This window comes from Vespa mandarinia, chromosome 1, assembly GCF_050613455.1.
Source record: "Vespa mandarinia isolate Hongniang chromosome 1, ASM5061345v1, whole genome shotgun sequence".
Taxonomy (NCBI): Eukaryota; Metazoa; Arthropoda; class Insecta; order Hymenoptera; family Vespidae; genus Vespa; species Vespa mandarinia.
Genome location: NC_140810.1, coordinates 8,658,359 through 8,678,147, shown reverse-complemented (window position 1 = coordinate 8,678,147; position 19,789 = coordinate 8,658,359). Strand labels below are relative to the sequence as shown.

At 31.5% G+C, this 19,789-nt stretch overlaps 4 protein-coding genes across 9 annotated transcripts; 2 read left to right on the top strand and 2 right to left on the bottom strand.

Annotated features, from left to right (window-relative positions):
• Positions 1-1,495: 1,495 nt before the first annotated feature.
• Positions 1,496-4,691, top strand: LOC118450453 (malate dehydrogenase, mitochondrial). Its single transcript, XM_085663577.1, has 6 exons — positions 1,496-1,550; positions 1,669-1,964; positions 3,707-3,964; positions 4,055-4,184; positions 4,262-4,464; positions 4,552-4,691. The coding sequence occupies exons 1-6, from the start codon at positions 1,496-1,498 to the stop codon at positions 4,642-4,644; spliced, it is 1,035 nt and encodes a 344-aa protein (XP_085519703.1). The 3' UTR covers positions 4,645-4,691.
• A 1,606-nt stretch (positions 4,692-6,297) lies between these two features.
• Positions 6,298-7,357, bottom strand: LOC118450440 (cytochrome b5 domain-containing protein 1). The gene is made up of 2 exons (XM_035886227.2): positions 6,866-7,357; positions 6,298-6,779 (listed from the first exon to the last, which is right to left on the bottom strand). Exons 1-2 carry the CDS (start codon positions 7,355-7,357, stop codon positions 6,540-6,542), a joined length of 732 nt encoding a protein of 243 aa, XP_035742120.2. The 3' UTR covers positions 6,298-6,539.
• A 785-nt stretch (positions 7,358-8,142) lies between these two features.
• bur (GMP synthase burgundy) lies at positions 8,143-13,773 on the top strand. Of its 6 annotated transcripts, XM_085660662.1 has the most exons (10): positions 8,180-8,290; positions 8,553-8,677; positions 10,506-10,773; positions 10,873-11,085; positions 11,176-11,473; positions 11,655-12,132; positions 12,222-12,463; positions 12,556-12,726; positions 12,828-13,259; positions 13,344-13,773. In XM_085660662.1, exons 3-10 carry the CDS (start codon positions 10,553-10,555, stop codon positions 13,443-13,445), a joined length of 2,157 nt encoding a protein of 718 aa, XP_085516788.1. In that variant the 5' UTR covers positions 8,180-8,290; positions 8,553-8,677; positions 10,506-10,552; the 3' UTR covers positions 13,446-13,773. The 6 variants fall into 6 exon arrangements, with proteins under 6 accessions (XP_085516778.1, XP_085516788.1, XP_085516791.1 ...); XM_085660652.1 differs by lacking the exon at positions 8,553-8,677 and having other exon boundaries at positions 8,143-8,290; XM_085660665.1 differs by lacking the exons at positions 8,180-8,290; positions 8,553-8,677 and adding an exon at positions 8,699-9,060.
• Positions 13,261-19,116, bottom strand: Rev1 (Rev1 DNA directed polymerase). The gene is made up of 6 exons (XM_035886223.2): positions 18,727-19,116; positions 17,138-18,554; positions 16,616-17,057; positions 14,827-16,525; positions 14,184-14,323; positions 13,261-13,919 (listed from the first exon to the last, which is right to left on the bottom strand). Exons 1-6 carry the CDS (start codon positions 18,778-18,780, stop codon positions 13,766-13,768), a joined length of 3,906 nt encoding a protein of 1,301 aa, XP_035742116.2. The 5' UTR covers positions 18,781-19,116; the 3' UTR covers positions 13,261-13,765.
• Between the last annotated feature and the right edge of the window lie 673 nt (positions 19,117-19,789).

Here is a 19,789-nt window from a genome sequence, read left to right as displayed (position 1 = left end):
GTGCTTAAGAATCGGTAGGCATGGCTATAAATTTCGCAAGGCTATATTGACTCAGCTATGCATCCACGATTATTAAAAACACGTTAGAAAGACATGAAAGAGCTCGAAAACAACCTATCTTCTAGCTTTCACACGACTCAAGGTTACCGCTCGGTACTATTACACGACTTCGTTACGCATGATGGACAAAATAAAAGGCACCGCGATGGAATGCTATATTGATTACGGTTCGTTAAGAGGTATCGTGGAAGGTAGCCGAGTTGATTACCGACATTACATCGGCACACAGATCATTTTCCTAAAGCGAGAAGAATCTCTCTCTCTCTCTCTCCTCTCTCTTCTGTTTCTCTCCTCTTCTCTCTCTCCTCTCTCTTCTGTTTCTCTCCTCTTCTCTCTTTCCTCTCTCTCTTCTCTCTCTCCTTTCTCTTCTGTTTCTCTCCTCTTCTCTCTCTTCTCTCTCTTTCTCCTCTCTCTTCGCTCCCTCTCTCTCTTAATTCTTCTCTCTCTCTTTCTCTTTCTCTTTTTTTCTCTTTTTTTTCCACGTTGAACCAAGATCGCAGGCGATGATTTCGAAGAGGTTAAAAGAGGGCGATTCGAGGAAGGTCTTTGCGGTCAAAGCAATTCTTCAGAAGAAAATCATCAACATCAGTGTGGCATAAAATAGCAATGGGATATCATTACCAATGCGACCGGTCGGTTTTAGTCTCCCTCTCTCTCTCTTTCTCTTTCTCTCTTCGTTTTCTTCCTCTTCTTTTTACTTGTTTCCTCTTTTCTCGTCACCATCTTCCCACTATCTCCCCCATCCTCGTTCTTGTCTCTTACTCGAATCGCTTTACGAATAAGCAAGCAATACTAAGGTGTTCTTTCTATGATACGGTAAGCCGTGTCGTAGGAAAGAAACGATCGAGTCGAAGTAATACTAGAAACAGGCTCCCCGTCGTTCGACGTCCCTGGACCAATGCAAAGTCCTTCGTAAAATCCAAGAAATAATATCGACGTTCCTATAATCTACAAACGGAGAATGCGTTCCTTGGAAAGCGACCACGAACGAAGGAATCGTGCGATATCACCAACGAAGACGAGGACGTAGCACGAGAAGCATTTTGTGGATCCTAAGAAGGTCGTCTGGACGTGCCTCTTCTAAGCTATGGCTCTCAATCTCTTGGAACTCTTTTCTTATCGTTCGTTGAATGTATGAACGGGATTCCTTGGAAGCAACGATCATCGTGAGAGCAGAGATTCGTTTGTTTCCTTTCTAAGTATATAAATACTTACGTATATTATTTGACAGACATCGCGAAAATGATTAAATTAAATTAAATTAAATTAAATTAAATTAACACGGCCGACGGACGAAATGTTATCGTTAAAATGTCATCTACAACGAGGATTACCCGTATTTTTTTTTCAATTTGGAAAAGAAAAGTATAAATATTTGAAAGTAATAAAATCAGAAGTAATTGTTTGTCAAAATCGAGGATTTCAAGGATCAAATATGCTTCTCTCGAAATCAATGAAAATTTCAATACTCGGTGCCAACAATGAGACCGGTATTACGTTTTTTAACGATAAGATATAGACGCAATAATAATACATTAATATAATAAATGTAATATCGAATTAACCTACAAGAAATGTTATTCAAACGCAAAACGCGTAATATTAAAGGTAGATTTTTATCACTGCTTCTGAAACGATCCTGCCTGATAGACGAGATTTCGTTATACGATAGGGAGTCAACGCACTATCTCGCATCGGAGCTCAATCAGATTGACACGAGATGCAAAGTCACGACGTATCCGCACAACGAGGAATGCCTGACTCAAACGCTGCAGGATGCAAAAGTGGTAATTCTCGTAGCTGGGAAAAATCTTAAATACGAATTGACATCGACGGAATTACTCGAGTCAAACGCCGAGATCTTGTCGGATTTACTGCCGAATGTCATTAGAAGCTGTCCTCGGGTAAGCGGCCAGAACGATCACGGGGTGAAAGATAGTAACAAAACTGACAATCTTAATTACCATGCAAATTGCTTGCCGAGGGTGCGAGCATCTCTCTCTTTTTCTCTTTATTACCATCTTTTTCGCGATAATTTCCTAAATGACGTCGGATCGATGCGTCGATGAGATCGCGAGACGATTCTGCAAGCCAACGATCTCTTTGTCGGAATATCTTACTACACGTTCTTCCGTTTAAACGTATACATACATATATACGTGTTTATTTGTATACAGGTGTGTATACAAATATTATAATATACACACACAGTTCACTTATCCCTACTAAGAAACTTCGACGTAACATTAGATTTATTTATTTGTACGATATAAGATTTATTTATTCGTACGATTTCTTCTACTCTAATCGCTATAGATATCATGCGCGCTCTCTCACTCTCTCTCTCTGTCTCTCTCTCTCTTTCTCTCTCCTGAGAAAGAGAAAGTTTCAGAGATCTGTTCGATTAACATAAAGCTTTCGACGTATTATATCGCCGAAGAGAAAGGGAATCCCTTTTAACGACGTAAGTACATCGCTTCGATCAACCGTATCCAATTAAACTAATTTAATCGTACATTAACTATTCCGATCTCAAACTCTTCCTAGAACGAATCGTCCCTTCTACTCGTTTTTCTCTCTTTTTTTTCCCCTACGACGAAACCACTCGCGATTCGTCGTCCCTTCCAAAGTGAGTTGAGAGCTCGTATCGATTCGTTTCTCGTTAGAAACGATTCAAGTGTAACCTTTTAAATGTACTCGAGTCAATGACTTTGAAACGAAAGGGATCGTTTAGAAAATGATCTTTACTTTTTATATTCAACTCTATCAATTTTATTGTACCGTAATTATTTTTTAACGTAATGAGAAACAAATCGATGATTATGTATGTACGTTCGATATCCATTTATTTCCATGAACAATTTGAAATGTTTTCTCGTAGCTCCTCGCAAAAGGAAAAGAAAAAAAAGGGAAAGGTTGAAAAAAAAAAGAAAGAGAAAAAAATAAAAAGATTGCTTCGCTTCCAGTATACGTCGGCTCTTGGCCAAGCAAAACATGTTTAATCTTCCCGCTCGTGTTTATCCTACCAAGGCGTATGCGCGAGCGTCTGGCATTTTGCTCGTGAAAAGATGTGGTCGGCAGCGAAAGTACGTTGTACGGCCGAATAATGGCCAGTCTTCGTGTTTTATGTACGGCCGAACATCATTTCTTATGTATAGCGGTTGGCCTCGGCTTTTAACGCCCTCGCAGCTTCATTAATTACGCCGAAGCTGTTTTCGACATTCCTCCTCTCGACACGGTGTCTCGACAAGGACAAGGATGTCGCTCGTCGATCGTCTTCCATTTTTCTTCTCCTACCATATCTTTTCTTTCTTCCTTTCTTTCTTTCTTTCTTTCTTTATTTATTTATTTTTCTTTTTTCTTTACAATACCAATGACACTTTTCTCATATCCTCTTTATTCGCTTTGTTCTCATAAACGAGAAATGTTAAGAGATTTATATTTTTAATTATTTAATATCAATAATGTCGTTTTAAAAATATTCTTTCCTTGTACGGATGAATATTTTTATAGATTGAAATAAAACTTTCATGTTATTAAACCACATGTCATTATAAAATCATGACCAATGTAAATTATAATCCTATTTTATCGTGTTTACTCGATAAATCTTAAAACGAATGTATTCATTTTGTTTTCATTACAGGCGATGATAGCGATCGCGATGCAACCGATTAACAGTTTAATACCCATAGCGGTAGAAATGTATAAGAAAGCTGGTATCTATGAGTACAAACATATCTTTGGAGTGAACACACTCGATTGCGTAAGAGCAAATAGTTTTGTCGCAAAAATGGTGAATATAGCACCAGAATGTGTAATGGTGCCGGTTATCGGAGGATGCTGTCCATATACTTGTATTCCTCTCTTCTCGCAAATGAAACCACATGTCTACTTATCAGCGGTTATTGATTTTGATAAATATTCAAAGAGAAACTTTTACAAGAAATCAATACGAATTGAATGGATCTTAAAAAAGTAATCGCTATTTTAGAAAAATATGAAGGATTTAATCAATTTCGTGAGAGAAGCTGACGAAGAAGTTTCAAAAGCCAATAATGGAAACGTTTCGATATATGCATCAGCTTTTGCCATAGCTAGATTTTGCATTTCCCTTTGCAAAGGTACGTTCAATGATGAACGAAATATTATGAGAAAGTATAATGTATACGACGATAATAATTAATGATATTGTCGTTAGCGATACGACAACAAAGTGGAGTAGTGGAATGTGCTTACGTTCGTTCCTGCGTAATACCGGAAGTGACATACTTCGCTTCCCAACTCGAGTTAGGTCCAAACGGTATCCAAAAGTACCTTGGTATTCCACCTATCAACGACGACGAATGTAAACTACTGCTCGACGCGATACCTGTTTTAATAAAAGCTATTAATCAAGGCGAGGTAATCAATAAATTCGTATGTAAAAGACCGTTCTATTGTTTATTAAAAGTAATTTCTTATCATTTTGTCCTATTTATTCTTATACAGACATTAGCTCTTGGATCTAAATCGTCAACGGAGAAGTGTCCCGTCTATCCCGATGTTTGTCATCGTGCGCTCACACCGTCTTACATTCGTTGAATTTGATCGAGATTTTATAATATTGTATAAGTAATCGCAAAGGACACAATGAATATATATATATATATATATATATATATATATATATGCATATATATATATATATATATGTGTATATTTATATATATATACACGTTCGAAAGGTAACCAAGCGATTTATCATTTATTCCGTTATACTCCAGACGCGCGGTAACTGTAGCAATATCATTTGCGATATCTATGCGAATTGCGGTTGAAAACGTCATGGAAGGCACGGTTCGTTTGGAAATCGATTCAAGCGACGCAGTTACGTGAGAAGATTGGTTGATGATGCTCGATGGGTACCGTAATGACATGATGATTCGTATTCACGTGCATACATATTATATACATATGTATACCTATAAATGGAAGACGAAATGCATATCGCGCGATCTAGAAAGGTAGCTTTTTTAAATTGAAGAAAATCCATACCTACTAAGAGAGAGAAAGAAAAAGAAAAAGAGAGAGAGAGGGAGAGGGAGAGAGAGAACATGCAAGAACTTCATTCCGACTATTATCCAGTTTTTTCCTTTTAATACTTCATTTCATCTTGGAGACGTTCATCTTCGAGAGAAGATATGACAAAGATACCTCTCTACGTTGGGATCGCATCTCAGGGTCAGTGCTCTTTCTTTCCTTCTCTTACTCTTTCTCTTTCTCTCTGGATAGCTTCACGTCCAGCTTGGCTCCGCACGTGTATGAAAGACGCAGTAAATGACTTTTTCTACCAAGTCGCTTTATGCTCCTCGCGGTTTACGATTACACCATGTTCGTGGCCGCGCGTGTGCCCTAATGACCGTGCTTCGATCTTTTTCCTTCCTATGTCACACATACATATTCTCTCCCTTTCTCTCTCTCTCTCTTTCTCTCTCTCTCTCTCTCTCTCTCTCTCCCTTTCTCTTTCTTTTTCTTTCTACTTCTTGCACACATTTCGAAGCAATCCTTAAAGATGAGCCGTTCAATTCTCCGGTTATATCTTTGGCTTCCTCTCCTCTTTCCTCCTACAGTGGCCTCCTTCCTTCGAGATAGTTATTATCGATTGTCATTGCGAAAGACGCGGGTGGTAGCTCTAAAATGATTTACAACCATATCGACCAACCGACGATGGTACTGAAACGAATCCTTCGCCTTTCTGCGACGACAAGAACGTTATTCCACTTAATTATAGTGAAATATATATATATATATATATATATATTTTATTTGCTTTTTCTTCTTCTTCTTATTCGTTTTGCAAAATATGTTTAATATTTATACAAAATATCCATATCTACGTATATAAAAGAGAAAGATAGGGAGAGGGAAAGAAAGAGAGAGAGAAGATATAAATCGAAACAATGGACCACGATGCATGGAAGATCGTCCGAGAATAAACCCGTAAAACGGTTTGACGAGCGGATCCTAAGCGGTGGCAGGGTTTCTTCTCTCAACGGGGCTTCGCTTTTACGAGCAAACCACATCCAAGCGAGGATCGGACGCATTTATTTTGCGCGAATATCGTCAGGTCACTTCGAACATTTTCGAAATGATGATATACGTTTTATTTTTCTTCGAAAAAGAGAAAATAAATAATCTAAAAGTACGTCATCGAATTTAATTTAAATGTAAAATGTTAATTAGACAAGATCGATCATGAGATAAAAAATTTTCTTATATTGATTATTGTCTTTAATCATTTTTCTATCATATATAAGAACTTCAATAGCAATTCCAATTGTATCTGAAGACAGTGGTGTCATCTTTGATTAGAGATAAGTACTATGTGAGACATTCGATAAGGTAGAAAATTTCTTATTAAAGTTCACGAAATAAAAAAGATAATGATATTATTGACATTTCGGCAATAATTAATTATTATTATGTCGTCTGTAATTTCAATCGGATTCGTTCAAGTCATACTTATCGATATAATAACACATAAGACTTGGAATATAATAATCCTCGCGAAGCCCTAAAGTTAGGAACCGTTTACGTTCGTCCGGAATATTATTTTCCGTTAATGTATAATCGAGATTGATATCTTTTCCTTCAAATTTCCACGAGTAATTTTGTCCATGTGGATTAAATGATAAAGCACGTTCTTGAATACGTCTAATCGTATCCTCTTCGCAAACCTAAATGAAAAATGAGTATAAAATCAAAAAAAAGATTTAAATATATTCTTAATTTATCAAAGATCAATTTAATTAATATAATTTACCATTATAACACAACTCGTTCCGGTAAGAACATTGATAATTCTACATGGTCGTGGATTTTTTGTGAGTTTGCCTAACATGTACTTTTCGTCTAACCACCATGGACATTTGTTTAAAGGTCGCCAAGCAGTGGAAGGTACGACATAATCGAATACATCCGGTATTGGCCCATGTGGACAATATGGTACTAATACACCGGTAACAGGGTGGACGTAATATTTAATATCCTTTCGATTATGATCGAACCAATGACTGATATCTTTTCCTGCGTGTGCTATTAGAGGTTTTATCGCTCGTGTACATAACCACAATTTACATAAATTGGTCAGATCGTAAACGATGCCGTTACAAGAAACCCAACAGTCATTTGATTTATTATGTATCGCTACTTCGGTGGGTAAAAAGTATTTTTCAGATTCGCAGATTTTCAAGTTGTTTAATGAATTTTTGTAATCGATCAGATTATTACGTTCCGAACAACAAATGAACGACATCTTTAAAAATTAGTGTGTTTACCATTTGTTCGTGTTTGAATCGATTACGTTAACTGTATTTATGATTTAAAATTACATACTTATTCAAAACAAAAGTAAAGAGATTCTACTTACATCAATTAAATCATATTACACTTGCTTAGCTACAATATTTTTTAACGGTCATCTACAATAATCTAATTTTCATACCACTACATATTTCGAACGTACTAAGACTCAAATAGTAGTAAAGTAAGGAAATCATTTCAATATTTTAATAAAATTAAGATAAATACATACCTAGACATTTTTTATAAATCAAGTAAAGAAAATACCTGTTCACGAATTATTCGATCTACTCATATTACGAACAAACTACTCGATATTAGCACTTTTCAAATTTTTGCGATTGAATAATTTTAGTACCAATATGTGCTAACTGCAGCACTACGATCGGGGCAACAGTCGATAATGCAGACCAAGTAATTCAAATACGTGGCTATTATAAAAATTTAAGAATTAAAAATATGTATAAGAATAATAATAAAATATAATACAATTAAATAGTTCGCTTATATTTATTATACTGATTATTTTAAAGAACGAATAGTAACGTAATAAATTGAAATTTTATTTCTACATTTACATAATTAATCATTTACATTATTTTAAACGACACATGATATTATTGAAAAGAATATCGATTACACGGATCACGTCACAAGAAAGTTGCTATGTGAGAAAACCCACTCACTAAAATTCTAATTACAGCACTGTTAATATTAATTTCTCTTCACCTTTTGCAGGTGGCGCTTGCGTGTAAGAAGAAACTGCTACAGTATCTATATAACATAAAAAGCCAAACCTTAAAGACACAAGATATTTTCTTCTTTTTCACTACTTTCGTAATGGTGCCTACCATTTTAGTGAGCTAAAAAAGGCCTATTTAATAGTGTAAGAATCTATGATTAATATTTGTTTCATTGTGTATGCAAAATTGAAAGTTAAAATATTAATACGTTTGTGTTTATTAATCTTTCAATATTCTATAACGTTATATTTAACATAGAGATACGATGTTTATTTAATTGTTTTATTTTTGCATTCTATATAATATATATATATATATATATATATATATATATATATATATATATCTGCTTATGCTTGTTTCGTTAATCATTTAAATGATACATATATTATAATGAAAATTTAGAACAAAAAAAAAATCTGAGGGGTAAAAAAAGATACAGGGGATTCAGATGCGTATTTACATCCCTGCAAAAGTCTTGAGATAGAATATATCTCCTTCTTTGTTGATCCTCCTTCAACAAGGGGAAGGTAAGCATGCTCTGCCATAGTAGTAATAAACTCGACGGACTAAATCTAGAACAGAAGAAAGAAAAAAATCGTATTAATCGTTATAAAAAGGTCTTATAACGCAATATACTTCAAAAGTTGTAGTAAATAATAAATGTATTCGTCTAATGAAAAGTATTTAGTTGTGTGATGCAATGACATAATGAAATCGATCGGTTAAAGGAAAAGAAAATGTGTTTTATTGGTGAAAAGAGTTACTCCCGGTCGATAAAGCGATTTTCTCGCGAAGTTTCTGGTATCTTAAAAAATTTCAAGTCGCTAGGTTGGCTCTCCCGTTTACTTGAAGCCTGAAAGCAGTCACTGCATTGTGGCGATTGAATGGCCGCCTCGTCCAGAGTGTGCAGGTTCTGTTTTCCTGTAATTACTTTTACGTTGTGTGATTATATTGTACTCATTTTAAATATTACCAATCTGATTTCATTCGGTAAGTTTTTAAATGTATCTTAATTATCGCTTAACGACGCAACCGAAGCAAGTCAGCCACATAACAGCTCAATACGTCGATCGCATCGAAACGTGCTCATAAAATTACGGTACCGGTGAATTGTTTTTAACTAATTATTATCCTACTCCATTTTCATTATTTTCAAGTTACCCTATCAAATGATTACGTATTTATCATGGAGGGCGCGTATTTTTCAAAGCGAAAATGCAAAATAGCGCGTTATGTTTTGTGATGTACACTGTACAGTAGTAGTTGTCAGACAGTTCATTATGTTCAGTCATGTAATGATTAGAATATATCTGTACATATTCATGCAGATAGACATTAATAAATTCAAAGTTATTTTCGTTTTTTATGTTATTCAAATAAGAAACTTTATACCTTTACTTGCATAGATTAAAAGATAATGGATTCTACTAAGTTGTAACATTGGGTTTTTATGTCGATTATGTGATTATTGGTTGAAGATTGAAATACTGCATATCTGTACTCAATACGTAGACCTTGGTTTTTATTTTTTTATTACATGATCATATCAAGTAAATTTCCATGAAATCAATATTATTGTTTTTAGAAGTTTGCAAATAAGAAACTATAAAAAAAATTTATAAATATTAATTTGCTCAAATGATCAAGAAAAAAATGTTTTAAGAACAAAAAATGTTTTTATACTATTTTTCTTAGTCGTTTATTTTAAATTAAAAAGTATATATATGTATTTAAATATGTATATATATATATATGTATGTATGCATATATATAAATACATATACATACATATTATATTTATTTAAAATTAATAATGATTATCATATAATAAATATGATTATATAATAGGTCAAGTTGACAGTATAATAAAGTAATAACCTATTTACAAATAATTATTCTCATCTAAATTATGAAACGAGGTCATATCATTATAATTATACATTTCTTATCTGAAATCAAACTGTTCTTAATACCATACTTTTAAAAATAAAGATATAAATGTTAACATAGATAAAATGTGACATTATGAATTGCCTTTACCAATATTTTAAAATATTATTATTTGATCTAAAAATTAATCTGAAAATTATTTTTTAAAAACATGTTAATAAACAAGTTTAAATTTAATGTGAAAAGTATTGCTCTTTATATAAATATTTTAACATTTATAGATACAAATAGGAAAACAATTGCTATAGCAAATATAATATATCAAAATTTCAATGTATAAATAAGTACAGCTTAAATCGGCGTGTTTAAAATTATGTACATATTTATTATCCATGTATATTTCATAAAAGTTAGTCATAAATTTATAAATATATATTATTATATATATATATATTCTTATTGTAGGATTGTCGACATAACAGCAAAGACCATAGCACAGCTGTAAATTTGAAATGGAAAAAAGCGCGGACGGCCCATTGTTTCGCGCAGATAGAAATAATGGAGCTGATGAGGGGGCCATTGGAATATCCTGTATCGATGAACGTGTTGCTATCTTGGATGCAGGTGCACAATACGGCAAAGTGATAGATCGAAAGGTTCATGAGCTTAATATTCATAGTGATATTTTGCCTCTGGACACACCAGCTATCACTCTTCAAGAAAAAGGATATAAGTAAAGATAATAATATATCACATGAAATTTGATAAAAAAAATTATTAATCATTAGAGAAATTTAACATCAAATTGTTTTGCTATATTTTTTGTTCATAGAGCTATTGTTATCTCTGGTGGACCTAGTTCAGTATATGCAGAAGATGCACCTAGATATGATGCAGATATTTTCCGAATAGGAATTCCTGTACTAGGAATATGTTATGGGATGCAAATGATGAATAAAGAATTTGGGGGTACTATTGTAAGAAAATCAGGACGTGAAGATGGTCAATATCCCATTGAAATAGATACCAAGTGCCTTTTATTTAAGTGTGTACATTTTATTTAAATGTAACTATTTGAAAATATATAAAATATGTTCAATGTTCATATACTTATATTTGATATATTATGCATCAGGGGCTTGGAGAAAGAACAAATGGTATTGCTAACACATGGAGACAGTATAGACAGGATTGCTGACTGTTTTCGTATTACTGCCAAATCGTCAAACTTTATTGTAGGCATAGCCAGTGATAAAATGAATTTATATGGAGTGCAATTTCATCCAGAAGTAGACCTAACGCCTAATGGAAAAATAATGCTGCACAATTTTCTTTATGGAATAGCTGGTCTTACGGGTAATTATACGCTTCGTGATAGGGAAGCCCAATGTATTCAATATATCAGACACGCTGTTGATAATAAGAAAGTTTTGGTAAGTAATATACATCTTTTTCATAAAATAAAAAATTGATATAGTAAAGTAAGCAAATTATTGAAATTGCTATGGAGCGAGTATATCAAGATAGAATATTTCTAAAGATATTTAAAAGTAATTAAAAATATAAATATGCGAAAGTGTAATTGTCAATTGAAATAGAAAAAAACGATCATAGTTGTTAGTGAGCGGAGGCGTGGATTCGACGGTATGTGCAGTGCTATTGAACAAGGCACTCAGTAAAGATCAAGTTATCGCGCTGCATATCAACAATGGCTTCATGCGCAAAGGAGAAACGCAATTCGTGGAGCAGAGTTTGTCCCAATTAGGAATCAGATTGAGGGTAGTAAACGCTGCACATTGTTTCATGCAAGGCACTACCTCAGTTCCTTTGGATAATATTAATCCAGCCTTGAATGCAAACACTATAAACAGCAAAGGAATTGTTAGTACGGGAACTACTCCACGAACAAGATTAACAAAAATGTTGTGCGCGACAACCAATCCAGAAGAAAAGCGAAAAATTATTGGAGACGTTTTTGTGAGGGTAGCCAATGAAGCGATCACAGAATTAGGTTTGAAGCCGGAAGAAGTAATCCTTGGACAGGGCACTCTCAGGCCTGACCTCATAGAGAGTGCAAGTGCCTTGGCAAGTGGTAAAGTCACATTCATACAATTTTATTCATCTTTGTTAAAATACTTTGTGTAAAAGCAATGAAGATATTTTAATGATTAATCACAACAGGTAAAGCTGATGCTATAAAGACGCATCACAACGATAGCGATCTTGTAAGAGCATTGAGAGCACGAGGTCATGTAGTAGAACCTCTAAAAGATTTTCATAAGGACGAAGTAAGACAATTGGGATGCGATCTTGAAATACCAGCGTTACTCGTTTCTCGTCATCCATTCCCAGGGCCCGGCCTTGCCATTCGCATTCTTTGTGCTGATGAACCGTATATGGACAAAGATTTCTCAGAAACCCAGGTAATGTATATTGTAAAATAAAAAACTAATATGATCAAATTATATTTTACTAATCTATTTACAAATATATAATTATTAATTTTACGGGATAGGTTATAGTTAAAATAATGGCAGAATATGAACAAATGCTACAAAAAAAGCACGCATTATTAAATCGCGTAGAAGGTGCGACAAGCGAAACAGAACGTCAACAACTTCGAAGAGTTTCTAGCCGTCGTCATATCGCTGCAACACTTTTGCCTATTCGTAGCGTAGGAGTTCAGGTATGTTAATTCTATTTTGATAAATGATATATTGTCCGAAATAATAATTAAAAATGTATAATACGAAGAATTTGTATATGTGTATATATATATATATACAGGGAGACCGTAGATCTTATAGCTATGTAGTAGGATTATCAAGTGAAGAAAGTATCTCAGAAGGAGTAGAGTGGGAAGATATGTTGTTCCTTGCGAGGTTAATTCCACGTGTGTGCCACAATGTAAATCGCGTATGTTATATCTTTGGACCACAACTTCATCATCCGGTCACAGACATTACACAGACACATCTTACATCCAATGTGATAGCTACCTTAAGACAAGCAGATCATTTAGCAAATCAGGTTTTGGCTGCAAACGGTTGTATGGGCGTCATCAACCAGATGCCTATAGTTCTAATTCCTATACATTTCGATCGCGATGCCGCTTCTCGAACGCCATCGTGTCAACGTTCAATCGTGATTAGGCCATTCTGTACCAACGATTTTATGACAGGAACTCCTGCTATTCCCGGAAAAGAATTACCAATTCACGTAAGTATCGTGTCCTTTAATTGATTTATTTCTTCGTCTATATAATATCGGCTATTATATTAAGAATATCATTTTCTCTATTAGGTGGTGAAGAAAATGGTGACTGAAATATCTACGGTACCCGGCATTTCGCGCGTTCTATATGATCTAACGCCTAAACCGCCGGGTACCACCGAATGGGAATAGTAAATACTCGTCTCTAACTCACCCCTTTCTATTTTTTCACCACCCCTGCGCGTACCGACTACAAAGTGAAAAATATATTTAAAAAATATATATATTACAAAAATACGTACGAATTCAAGGTTTATGACTTCTTACCGATTTATATGAAACCTTTGAACAATAATCTTGCGAAAAATGCATTATTGATAATCGTACATTATTATGTTATCTAAGAAATGTTACTGTGTTCGATGAAATTAAAGGTAAGTATTATGTTTGCTTGTAAATACGTTTCTTATTAAGCACATTGTAAAAACATTAATTTATTAAATTCCGGAAATTTATATTACATCGTTGTTATATTTGAAACAATTGCATCTAATTGGTGGTACCATTAGATCGCTGTTGTATTCGATCTGCATATAACGTTGAACGTGTTCCACTGTTTTCCCATATATCCCATGCCAAAAGCAATTTCCAGTTTTTGTCGTACATCTAAACAGAAGAATATGTAGTAAGTTAATGTATTATGTTCAAAATATTATTTTTATTTAAGTATCAGCCACGAGTAAAATAGTATTTTCTCTTTATTCCTTCCTTCGTTTTGTTATATATATATATAACATTTTGGTTATATATATATATATATATATATATATATATATATATATAACATTTTTGTTATATATATATATATATATATATATATATATATATTTTTTTTTTTTTTCTTTTGCATATAAAACAATTTACTCTTACCTGTGCATGGTTTTCAAGAGAATATGTAAATCTTCAACGCGTTTCTTCTCGGGAAGCATGCTAAGAAATGTTGCAAGCGATAACAAGTTAATATCTTCTTCAGTTTTAGAAGCAATCCATGTTTGTATTTGCATTTTAATCTGTAAACATATGCCATTTTTATTTCTATTAATACTATGATTCCTTATTAATTTGAAATATTAATATGCTATTATGTATATAGAAATGTACGTTGTTTAATATATTACATATATCTTTGTACATCTCTCTGTTAAACTATCATAAATTCTAAATAATTCACAATGCATTTCGTAAATTCTTGATATTGACTTTTCAATTAAGTAATATATCACTATTACATATTCATATATAATAATATTTGGTAATGAGTATTTTTTTTTGTTGATGATTTATTGTTTTTATAAATTAACAATTCTTAGATTTATTTATTAGTGCATTCAATAGTAATCAAGTTAAATCATTTTTCTCATATATTTCGACTTTTACTTTGATAATATTCTTATACAAATTTTACAGAATGTATATAATATATACTAAGTACTATACATAATATATTCGATAAAATTATTATTATTATTTTACTATTAGATAAAATTAATATAAATATAGAAATTTAACATACTTGTTCTATTGGAAGACTGAAAAATGTATTGACGATATCGATCAATGTCCCTTGATATTTATCTGTAGTTTCCTTATCATTTGTAATAATTCGATTATATGCCAATATCGTTTCTGTTTCATCTACAATATCTTTTTCATTATTAATATTATTTGTATCGGGTATTGCTGTTTTGATTATTTTATCTTCTTTATTATCTAATTTGCTATTTTTTACATTGTCACTCTTTCTAACCGTTTCTATTTCATATTTATTACTACACTTTTTAACTTTTGACATTGATTTTATATCTTTCTTGCGATTATTTTTACTCAAAACTGTTTTAGAATATTTACCGTTATTTTTTGATTTAGAAAGAGGTCTTGCATTTTTCGCGTATTGTAATACACTCCTTTGTTTATTGAGATTATTAATAGCAGTATTTTTATTAGGCAAATTATTTGTATTTTTCAATTGATCTTCTTTCTTTTTAGCAATACAATATTGTTGCACATCATGTTGCATATCTGTTGGTAATGCTGCTAAGAAATCAGGATCTATTTGCGAAAATGATATATTTTCTGTAGCTGTACTTTCCTTAACAGTTTCTCCCGTATTATTCTGATGATTCATTTGTTCATTTGATACACCTGCATTAGTGCTAGAATTATTAGTATTTTCTTGTTTACTGCTTTTATATTGATTAAATATATCGTTTCGTATATCTTCAGGTAATTCCAATAAGACTGACATATCTAATTCTTGAATTGGTGGTAATTCAGTTTTTATATTTTTTCCCGAATTTGGTTTAATTTGTTTGAAGAATTGTTCCTGATGTGTTTGCATATTTTTCATTGCTTTATTCTTATTATTAGATTCATTTTTTTTTCTTAACATTGTATTAATTATTTCAGTTCTAATATTATCTGGTAATTCATTTAATGTGGATTCATCTATTTCTTGTGATAACATGTAAACTTCGGAAGTACCATTTAAAAACTTCTTTTGATCAGTAGGTGGTTGCACATTATTTTCTTCTATATTTTTATTAGATAATTCTCTTTTAATTATCTCTGAAGACAGCAAGTTATTGTGAAATGTATTTTCTATTTTGGAATGTTCTCCCTCTTTCTTATTTGTCTTTGGATTATTAATTTCCGCATTTACATTATTTTCTTTATTGATTTGAATTTGCGATTTGAATTTACTATTTGAAGAATTTTGTTTTTTCAATTTAGCTTCAAGTATCTCAGATCTTATTTCTTCGGGTAATTCAATTAATACACTCTCGTTTATATCTTGAGAGGGTAATACAATCATTGAGTGATTAAATGAAGTAGCATTTTGCATTAGATCAGTGTTTGAATCTCCTTGATCATTATTATTTTGCAAAGTTTCTACAACGTTTATTTCTATATTTACCGAACGTGAATTACTAGGCTTCGAAAAAATATTGTCAGTACTAATGGTTGTTGATGTTGTTCTTTTATTATCAAAAAACGTTTCATTATTTTTAAAATTTCTTTTGTTACTTTGGTCATCTGTGCATTTGTTTAAATTAAAATTTCTTACTTGAGGTTGTTTAGTTTTATTAATAAAGTTCATCAAATTATTATCATTAGATTTATTTTTTTGTATTTCTAATCTGGAGATTTGAATACCTATTCCTCTCATATCTTTAGGTGCCTGATGTAATTGATTCCATATGCCAATAATTTCTCTGTAATATAAATTATTCAATAAAATTTAAATTATTTTTTAATCTTGGATAATTGAATAAATTAAGCAAACGAAAGATTTAAACACTTACTTTGTAATAATGGTAAGATCATCAATGGATGCCATTAGATTTTTTGATTTTGTTATATAATCACAAAGTCCATGACCCATAAACTTCGCTGTTTCTACAGGTGCTTCTTTAGCTCTAACCATCAGTTTTAATGTGATACACCTACCTTTTGCATTAGCATTCTTTAATCTGCTATGTACTTCTATGCATAACTTTTTTAAAAAATCTACTGCTTCGCCATTATTTTCGAATCTAATGCCATAATTAACTTCTGCTGATACAGATTTTCTTACATGTTCTAAATTTAACTTTGTTTTATCAATACCTCGACACGTATTGTACAATAATTCTCCCATTTTTTTTCCAAAGTCTTTCTGTAATGTTTCTAAAGATACCGATCTCAACTCTGCGCAAGTATTTATATTCATTCTACGTAACTTTTTTGTGGTTGTATATCCGACTCCTATTGTAATAGATAATTTAATAGATATTAATAAGGAAATTATATTTTTTAGGAATAGTAATTAATATTAATTGCATTACCTGGTAAATCTTGTACGTTAAATTTGTCAATGTATGAAATAATATTATTATCTTCTAGGTAAAGTTGTCCATCAGGTTTAGCTTTTTTTGTTGCTAATCTTGCTCTTAATTTATTGCTTCCAAATCCTGCTGACACTGGACAGCCTGTAGTCTGACTAATCTCACTTCTTATGATTGTTGCAAATTCCATAGGCATTAAGTGCGATTCTTCAAGTATTTTAGTGCAATTTACATACATTTCATCACAACTTACTGCTTCAATATCTAATGTATATGATGCTATTATATTGTACAAATTATATGATACTTCCTTATAATCTTCAAAATCATATTTTATTGTATATAAATTAGGGCATATTTTTAATGCTTCACCCAAAAACATTCCATTCTTCACACCAGCGCTTCTCGCTTCATACGAACATGATGCAATTTCAGAAAAGGAGGTAAATTCTTCTTCATCTTGACCATTATTATTCACATTATTTGATTTAGTATTAATACTTTTACTACCTTTAGCATGTGTCACTGCTACAGGTAATCCTCTTAAATGTGGTCTATTTCTAAGACCTACAGAAACAAAGAAACAATCCATGTCTATATGCATTATGACAGGTTCTTGTTTTATTATTGTATTTCGATTTTCTTGAGAAGAAAACATTTCATCTGATAAGTATGAATCATTGGAATATTGAGAGTTTTGTTTAAATTCTTTCAGTTTTTTCAATTGTTCTAAACCAGGAAATTTTCCATCACTTTTGTCTCTTAATTCATTTATGTAATCTTTAAATGTTGCTCCCATTGTAGCAATATGATGTAATCGTGAGTTGTTATAAAATTCTGATATAAATTCTGCATTTTTTGATGAAAGTACTGTTCCTTTTGTTTTGGTAGGATTCAAAAAATTATTACTGTTTTGATTGATGTCCTCACTAGTAGTAGCAATATTTAGTATAGCAGATTCGACAGTACTTTGTATTGTATTATTTTCTTTCATATCACTATTTACATTTTGCTTTTTATCACATACTTTAAAATTTAATTGTGGCTGACTACCAATACAATCAGTAAGAAGCAAATAATTCTCATAGTTTAAAACTTTCCCAGCTTTGATGCTATCCGTTATCCATTCAGGTTTACAAATAGGGATTGGACATTGAGCTTTTTTATACATTATAATTTTAGAATATGGTAAGTTTGATGCAATTATATGAGAAGTAATTTTAGGTCGCATGTAATGATGGTATATTCCCCCATGTGCCATCATTAATCTTCTTAGTTCATCTGCTGTTGGATCTGTATAACCATTTACAAATATAGCTATTCCTTGAAATAAATTTGATGCATCTTCATATTCTTTTTTTGCTTCTTCATTAAATTGTTCTTCTAATTTTGCTTTTTTAGCTTCCATATAACCACCCTAAAAGTAAATTATTGCTTTAATTTGACTATATTAACGTATACATCAAGAAATCATCATGTTTTTAATAGTATATATAAAACTTATAATGTTCTATAAAATATACATTTACTCTTATGTTAACTTATTGCTAATATAAAGCACCAACAAAAAATAAAAAATACTTATATACCCAATCTTCAAAACCATTCTGGTTCCATTTTTGGATTCTTTTTTTCACTGCCATTTTAATATAAAAACCATAAAAATACACACTATGCACATTTACATTTATTTAAATCTTTGTATAAAATTTATTTTACTAATTGTTATATTAGTAAAACGTAATAGCATACATAATATAACAGTATTATGCACATTTTTTTAAATTCAATGTAAAATTGTATTATATAACCTTAACACAAGTTTGTGTCTTCTATTTAAATGATGCTTCATGTTATCTAATCTGTTTCATTTATTATGTATAAAAATATAAATGATAGTAAAATAAAGATTAAAGTTCAATTTAAAACAAATTTTCTTAAAATATTTATAAATAAATAAAATCATTCTATTCCTTTTTGACTTAATCTTTTATTTACTGTTGATGGGAAACAGTATGTCAGCCGTAGTATCGGGTAAAGCTAGGTAAAACTGAAATGACCACATATATGTAGATATATATATGTAGATATGTACATACAACAAACATATATATTATATATTTCGTTCTTAATACTTCTAATTGATTCTATATTGTTGCACTTAATACACTTATCTTTTTGTTGGTTTTTTATCTTTTTTATTACGAAATATTAAGGATACTTAGTGGAAAAGTAAAATTATATACATCTGCTTATTAGTAAAGCATTTACTTCTGAAATAGTGTACAAAACTGATAATATATTGTTTGTACTTGCTGTCTTATACATTTTTATATCTTCATACTATACACCTTTAATTTTTCCTAGATTGTTCGTTAAAAGAAAACTATAATAAAATATAAAATAGATATTTCTTAGAAATAAAAATAAAGATTTACTATAAACATTAGAAAATAACAAATATATTAAGTAATATAGAGTTGTACCAGACATACTCATTTACCTGTAAAGAATATTTAAAGAATGTATAGTTTCATTGTTTGATTACAATGAAAGATCAAGTAACTTATTTTGATTGTTACTCTGATTGAACATACAGTGGCATATATTATCGCTTAAAAAATATAAAAAACTGTTATAAATTTTTGTGTT

Coding starts and splice junctions, on each gene's coding strand:
- LOC118450453 (XM_085663577.1), top strand. CDS start 1,496: ATGCTTCTCTCGAAATCAATGAAAATTTCAATACTCGGTGCCAACAAT. Junction 1,551..1,668: donor CGGTGCCAACAATGAGACCG/GTATTACGTTTT, acceptor GTAATATTAAAG/GTAGATTTTTATCACTGCTT. Junction 4,185..4,261: donor TTGCATTTCCCTTTGCAAAG/GTACGTTCAATG, acceptor TATTGTCGTTAG/CGATACGACAACAAAGTGGA.
- bur (XM_085660652.1), top strand. CDS start 10,553: ATGGAAAAAAGCGCGGACGGCCCATTGTTTCGCGCAGATAGAAATAAT. Junction 10,774..10,872: donor CTTCAAGAAAAAGGATATAA/GTAAAGATAATA, acceptor TTTTGTTCATAG/AGCTATTGTTATCTCTGGTG. Junction 12,133..12,221: donor TGCAAGTGCCTTGGCAAGTG/GTAAAGTCACAT, acceptor TAATCACAACAG/GTAAAGCTGATGCTATAAAG.
- Rev1 (XM_035886223.2), bottom strand. CDS start 18,780: ATGGCAGTGAAAAAAAGAATCCAAAAATGGAACCAGAATGGTTTTGAA. Junction 17,058..17,137: donor TAACGTACAAGATTTACCAG/GTAATGCAATTA, acceptor CTATTACAATAG/GAGTCGGATATACAACCACA. Junction 13,920..14,183: donor CTCTTGAAAACCATGCACAG/GTAAGAGTAAAT, acceptor TCTTCTGTTTAG/ATGTACGACAAAAACTGGAA.
- LOC118450440 (XM_035886227.2), bottom strand. CDS start 7,357: ATGTCGTTCATTTGTTGTTCGGAACGTAATAATCTGATCGATTACAAA. Junction 6,780..6,865: donor GAACGAGTTGTGTTATAATG/GTAAATTATATT, acceptor TTTTTCATTTAG/GTTTGCGAAGAGGATACGAT.